Consider the following 7,533-nt stretch of genomic DNA (forward strand, 5'->3'; position numbering starts at 1 on the left):
GCCCTCTGTGTTAGCTGAACTTAGAATAAGTTTACATCAAACTCCTTTGGTAAATTAAAGAGAAATCCAGCTTAGATGCTAAAGTTACATTTAATTTAAAGTCAAACATGTTGTATTTCACAACAGCATATTCCTACATTGTTGAAATGAAATTAATTTACACGCCTATTTCTAAGGGTTTTAAATCTTCAGAAATAACAGTACAATCAAGATGACTGCAGTGTGGACACGATCTGTTGTTGTAGACAAATATTCAGAAAGTACCAAAAATTTACAATGGGGATGATTTTATTTGCCAGTTTCTGTAAGATGCAGAAATAGAAAGGAATTTTTTTTTTTTTCCCACTTGCATAATCTCACTCAATTGAATAATAAAAAATACAAGCTTTCATTTGAGTGGTACATGTTTTCAGTTGGTCCTTAAGTACAGTAGTCCTGTCTCACTGGATGTCTCTCAAACCCTTGCAGCCTCAGATTTATGCCTCATTTTTTAATAAATGGAACTAAATTGAACTCACATTAGAGAAATGTACCTATGCATTTAACCCATCCCCTTGGGGAGCAGTGGGTTGCCATCGTGGGGCGCCCGGGGAGCAGTGATCCTACATGTTTTAATCGTTTTCATTTAAGATTTAGAATCAGGAGCTGGAAGGTAAAACAAAACTTAAATATTAGAACTTTAAACTAATTGAGACATATGTGCACAATAGATGTAGATGGATGGATGGATGGAACACTGAAACTTTTTTGATTTTTTTTCTCCAATTTTTTATTTAAAAATTAGGTGGTTGAAAATTGTTACCTTTGTTTAACTTTGTTTTGAGTAAATTAACAAGTCCTGAACACTTGGAAACTTTCTTTCAAGCATAACTTCTCCCCTCACACATTTATGATATGAAATAATCAACCTCATGTTATCATAAATATGACTCTATTAAATATTTGAATTGAAGAATTTACCCATAAAAAGGATTAAACAAATATCGTTCTATGCATTCCAGAAAACTCAAAAGTATAACTACCAGTTTATTGTTGGTTGTACATACATTTATCAGTAATGATTAATAATCTGACTTGATGGCTCATTTAACAATGGAGATGTTTCTTTCAATAGTCAATTTAGTAATTCATTAAATCGATGGAGATGGATCCTTCCTCACATAAACATTAATATCTGGACAAACTCTAATAGATTTACTGCCCACATAAAGTTAAGAAATATTAAGATATTAAAATTTCACAGAAATATTGACCCTGTAATGTCTTTATTAAAAGATTTACACCTGATGTTTCCTGTTTATTCTGTCTCTCTCGCATTTATTTTATGAATGTCTTTATTCGACTGACTTGAACTCAATGTCTTAATCATAATGGGATTCTCATAAAGTTTTCATCACTATTACTGGAAATATGGTCTTATTTTTAATTTTAAATAAAAAATAAGGAAGTTATTGATATAGTAAAATCGGTGTGCTTTTTGGGTAAATTTCATAGGATAAACCTTTTTTCTTTAATGCAGAACCTAAATATTTTTGTACTCTCTTTTTCATTGTTATTTTTATTTTATGTAATTATCCTTTTCAAGCTCTGCTTCATTATATTTTTGTCACATTCTCTGTGTACTTTAATGTTGTTTCGTGTTTGTAAGATATTGTCTATTGTATGTAATATGATATCTCTTTGTAAAATGATTTTGATGAGATAACGCTCTAAAAGAAAACAAGAACGAACACAAGTTTTACATCCTCCTGACACTAAGCGGCGCTGTGCGCTCAAACCTTAGTTTGTTTTAGGCTCTAGAAGAAGACGGAAAAAGAATCGAGCCTTCCGTTTGAAAGCCGCGGTGTTTTTGTTTTAAGTGTCAGTGTTTGTTTCCGTAAAAAAAAGTTTCACTAGCCTCTCAAACACAATGGGAATCGAAGAAGAAGCGGACCGAACTCTTTTTATTCGAAATTTGGACACCAGAGTGACGGAGGAGCTTCTGTTTGAGCTGTTCTTACAGGTGCTGTTGTTGTTAGCCTCGAGCTAGCCAATGCTGCGTTGTTTGTAACGGCTATTACAGATTATTAGATAGTGTTTAAGGAAAAAAAACAGGCCACACGCAACACATAATGCTGTTATACTTGCACACTAGTTGTAACTTTGGTTCGGCACCCTTTTTTTGCAGCTTCCTTTGTTTTTATTTCGCTCCCCATAGCTGCCCTGTCAGTATGTCATTTGTATGTTATGTTTTGGTTGTGTTTGCAGGCTGGACCTCTCGTCAGAACTAAAATTCCCAAAGATTCGGATGGAAAACAGAAAACATTTGGCTTCGCCGTCTACAAACACGAGGTGTCCGTGCCTTATGCAATGCAACTTCTAAATGGAACTTCCCTGTATGGGAAAACCATCCAAATCCAGTTCAGAACGGGTGAGCACACTTTTTTATTGGTCCTTTGTTTTGTTTGTTTTGTACACTGAAAGATTCATTGTCAGGTACCTGAATGCGTTTATTGTATCGGAAATCAAACAAACCCTCTTGAGTTTAAAAGTATGTGTAACAGCTATATCAATAGGTAACGTTAAAATAAATAACCTTGCTTTTTTGGCTAATCTACTAAAAGTAAACCCTAAACAGTGTTTCAGATTATGAATGCAGATCTGCATATGGGGAGAATAATGTCACAATTACTAGAAAGATCCTCCAACTCGTATAGCCGTTTCAATCAGTGGTTGGGTTTTACACACATCTAATTTGTGTTTATAACTCTGGGTCGTGTATAATTTAATTTAAAATGATGTGTTTAAACATTGTATGGTGTAAACTAATTTATGCAAAATAAATCTTATGACTAGACATAAGGTTGCATTAAGTCCAAATCACACTGGACACTATTTAGTGTCTGATCTGAAGTTTAGGCCCTTGTTTTATTTTTGCTCAGACATATGCAGCAATTTCACTAGAATCTTAGGAATCAGACAGGAAAAGAGACATGGTGACTAGTTGAAACACATCCCTGGGGAAAATACGAAGTGAAATCCCTCATTTGCAAGGTAAAACATTCAGGTTCACCCATATACGTTTTTTTTTTTAAATATACAGGAAGATAGCCATACATGAACATACAATTAATAAAACATTTCAATAAACAGTGTACTTTACCCATAGTTGGAGCTCAGAAGTGCAGAAAACAGATAAAGTGAAACGGCAATCTACTCTGAGCTTTTTAGAGAAGCATTTGCACATTAAATCAAGGCATGTGAAGCAGCAAATTGAAATCGATTGAATTTGGATCAGCTCCGATAAAAAGCTAAAGTGCTTAAATTAAATCAAACAAGAGATCCACTCCTCCTCTATCTTGGGAAAGGGAAGTTCCCAACCACTTTTTGTGGCATGTTGCTTTAACGAAAAGAACAGGTAGTGGTTCTCTGGGTTTGGGTGATTTAAAAAAAAAAAAAAAAAAAAAAAACTGACATAGGATTACTTTAGTGTCTTATGTATTGACCAAAAGGTGTCGACTTTGCACTTTAAACTGTTACCTTTTGTATCATAGTTACTAGTTTCTTAAAAAAATATATATATTTGAAACATAAAAATCACTTAGCCTGTAAGTGGGCCAAGTAATTCCTGGATATCTGACAGGTATATAATGTGTTCAGTGAAACCTTGCTGCAAGTTCCCTGGTTGGAATTCCAAGGCTGTCACTCTGGGTCCCTAAAAAAAACACCTAGACTCATAACGTAAAGTGGAAAACACAGCTCCCTAAGGGACTGGTTGAATGCAGAACACATTTCAGGGAAAATTAAGATGATTATTACTATACAGACGTGCATTCAAGTCAGGTGAAAGCTTTTTATAAAACAAAAGTACCAGCATTAAAGGTTTAGGAAACCTTGGACTGTGATAAGCTGGACTACCTGTAGCTGACAAAAGCCTTCCTCATAAATGTCTCAGATTTTAGGTTAATAAATGAGGAAATAGAAAGTTTTGTGAAGTCTGTACAAAGGGCGATGCTTTAAAAGCAACTGCTTAAAGTTACACACTATTCACACTGCAGCCTGAAGTGACCCAAATCCGACTTTTTTTTTTTTTTGCCCGTATGCGACCTGTATCTGATCTTTTCATGCAGTCTGAACAACACAAATGTGATTTTTTTTAATTTTCCAATGAGACCTAGGCCACTTGGCTATGTAGTTCTGAATCTGATCTTTTCAAATGCAACCTGTGTCTGAATGACTAGGTTGCATTCATCCGACCCGAGTGTCATTAACAACAAAGAAGAAGAAGCTAAATGAAAAACAACAACAATGGCAGACAATTATTTGTTTAACATCTTGAAAAGATTGATTTTTAAGGTTGGGAAAGAGCTAGATGCGCTCCAGTACTGCCATCTATGTTTACTTCCGCTGGCCTGTGATGTCATTGCACCCTCTACTGCACATGCAGGACACTTGCGTTGCATTAATGCAGTTCAAACAGGAGATCACATACAAGTCGCAAGGAGGAATGTGAACGGCAATGCAAAAAAGAAAAAAAAAAACAGATTTCACACAAAAATTGGAATTGAGTATCAAGGCCTGCAGTGTGAATGTAGCCTTAGAGTAGAATAGCTGAGCACACCATGCAGCCTATAAATAAAATAGCAGTGCAAGTTTTCACCAATGATGAGGTGCCATCCTTTGAAGTTGTGGGATGTCTGAAATGGTTAATTTTGTTTTGACTGAGCTGATCCTTGCTTTGATAAAGGTTTGGTCCGAGTTTGGAAAGGTTACATGTGTTATCAAGGTTCACTGTGCCCTGGTTAAAAAAAAATGGTTGGGATCTGTTTTCTTTTACTAAAGATGAAAAGTAAAAAATAAACCAAGATATTATTAGCAAAGAGAACAACAAAGGTCAAGTCTAGAGCTGGAGTAGCTGGTGCATGAGGGAGGAAGAAGGAGAGAAATCAGGAGAAATATTTTATCTTGGGGGATTTTCATACACTGAAGAAAATGTTTTCTTAATTTGTTTACAGGTATTGATGTAGGCACTCTCTTCAGTCTGTTTGAGGCTTTTATATTGTTCATATTGATATTAAAATTATATCCTGGACTGAAATTAAGTACTGCATCAGTTTTGGCCATATTATTGTGTCAAATAAGTATCAAAAAGGTGTAGACAGAGGGTTTAAAAAAAGATTTTGTTAGTACTGGTCCCTTAATGTAATTATTTTCAGAGGAATAAAAATGTATAATTATATTGTGAAATAAAATAAGGAGCTTGATAAAGCAGATTTGTCTTAATATCGGCTAAGACTTATTTTGTATTTTGCGCATTTAAAAAAGGAAAGATGCACAAAAATCAGGAATGCAAAATAACACAAATTTAGAATATAAAATTTTAATTTTGTGCTCTTTCCTTTGTTCCATTCTAGGTAGCAGTCATGGCAGTCCAGGAAATTCACAGAATTCAAGTCCAGCAAACACCCCAAATCCTCATGGCCAAAGGTAAGATTATCTGACTATTTCTTTCCCTTGTATTTCTAGGGAATATTAGGTCTGGGCTTAATAACCTTGTGTGTGTGTGTGTGTCTATATATCTCTATATATATATAGAGATATATATATATATATATATATAGAGAGACAGACACAGTAGTGAGTGTTGAATAAGCTACAATTGTTTTCAATTTCTAGAGGTGCTATTGAAATGACATGTTCGCCAGATGTCAGTAGCAATCCACACATACACAGAACTCAAACCATAGATTTCCAGAAATTGAGTTTTGTTTAATAAAGTAAAATGACAGTAATGATGTTTTGCAGGACTTATTATGGCAATTCTACAATTGGGACAGGGTAGTTGATGTCATGTTTACCTAAGATATTTTTTAGAGATTAAATAAATCATCCCTTTTCACCTCAGAGTATAACTATTTTCACATTTATAATAAATGATGAAGTAAGAGTAGAACATTAACATTTTCTGATTTGGAGATCAACCGATACAGGTTATTTTAAGGCCCATGCTGATTAGTTTGGTATCTAACCAACCTCAAAATGTGCTTTTCTGAATTTTTTTTTATTTATTTATTTTTTATTTTTTTTGACTCAATTTACAGATCTACAAATGGCTCTGTGATAACAAATGTTATATGGTTCTCAATTTAAACAAAATAGAAACATTTATGAATTAATTAGACAAAACATTAAATGGAGGGGAGGTGGCAATGCATGCACGCCAAGTGTGGGTCTACAATCTGATACCTGCGATGACAGTACTGCTGCTGAAGCTCCTCAAAAATGAAATTGGCGCACAGAAAAGTAGTGAGATTTTTGGTATCCATTCTTTGCTTGTTTTATGAGACAACTGTCACCGTTGCTAGGCGACAGAGCTAGGGGATGGCTTGACCTGTTCGGTTTTATAGATGAACTTTCAGCCTCATTATTTTCAATGCCTTCGAAAGACACCCAGGCTACCTGGACGGGGTCCTTTGGAGAACGCATCCGGCAAAATCAAACACAGCGAATGATTTAGCGTTGGATGGGGAAGGATCCAGACTAAAGAAAATGTGGACGAGAAAGCTAATCTAACATTGGAAATTTTATCCATAAAGAGGTTTAAAGGTCATCGCAGTTCTCCTTTGAACAAGCAAAAGTGCCAGGAAAAAACTAGAGAAGCAATTCTCTGGTTTCAACAAAAACTTTAGAATCTTCCCCTCTCAGCACAAGTGGGGTTTTGCAAAGTATTTGATTCTTGTATATTTTTTTCAGTGACGTCTTTTCCAGAGATGTTCAGTCTTACGAGACTTTATTCTCAAAGTGACGGTTTCATCTTTAACCCAAGGAAATCCATGTGCATGTTTCTCCTTTCCTTTTTTCTTCTTTGTCCTTCCTTCATTTTTTTTTGATATTTTCCTCCTTCCCTCTGTTTTCATTTTATAATTCTTTTCTTCCTCATGTCTTTGAATTGGCTTACTTTCCTTCCTTTCTTTCTGTCCCTTGTGTTATCCCCGATCCAACCTTCTATATGTTCTCCTGTTCTCTTTCCTTGTATCCATTCATCCTTATTTCCTTCCTTTCCTCTTTCACGTGTCTTTTTTTAGTAAGAGCTCTTGAAAGTTGTACCTTTTTTTTGTACCAATTTTTTGTAGATCTGATTATTGTCCACAAACAGAAATATACTCATCTCTATAGAAAATATGCTCAGTAGTCAGTGCCGAACGAGACAAAAACATATACATTTGGTGAAAAGTGGCTAAATATCTTTGCCCAAAATCATAGTTAAACACTTGGAAAAAAAGTTAAACACTTGGAAAAAAGTTTCAATTTTATGTGCTATAATTCACAGAAATGCAGACATTTGCATGCACTTTTATCCATGGTGTTAATTTTCAGTACTTTCAATTTGCATTGAAAACCATGAAGTCTAACATATTTTTTAAATGACTTTTTCTGTAGACTGAGGAATGCCTTCATTTTGTTGTGGGGCCATAAACAAAGTTGTTTTTTGTTTGTTTGTTTTTTCCTTCAATTTTAAAGCATACTGATCCAAATGTACAATATATATATATA

General features: G+C 34.6%; 1 protein-coding gene across 1 annotated transcript in view; it reads left to right on the plus strand.

Annotated features, from left to right (window-relative positions):
• Window positions 1-1,793: 1,793 nt before the first annotated feature.
• The window catches only part of LOC107093463 (RNA-binding protein 7-like), a 15,478-nt gene continuing 9,738 nt past the window's right edge, over window positions 1,794-7,533 (plus strand). Inside the window, exons 1-3 of the mRNA XM_015388515.1 lie at window positions 1,794-2,002; window positions 2,248-2,410; window positions 5,394-5,466. Of these exons, the coding sequence (XP_015244001.1) occupies window positions 1,910-2,002; window positions 2,248-2,410; window positions 5,394-5,466 (329 nt within the window). The 5' untranslated portion in view covers window positions 1,794-1,909. The remainder of the gene's footprint in view (window positions 2,003-2,247; window positions 2,411-5,393; window positions 5,467-7,533) is intronic.

The sequence above is a fragment of the Cyprinodon variegatus genome, unplaced genomic scaffold (genome assembly GCF_000732505.1).
Source record: "Cyprinodon variegatus isolate N-32 unplaced genomic scaffold, C_variegatus-1.0 Scaffold426, whole genome shotgun sequence".
NCBI lineage: Eukaryota > Metazoa > Chordata > Actinopteri > Cyprinodontiformes > Cyprinodontidae > Cyprinodon > Cyprinodon variegatus.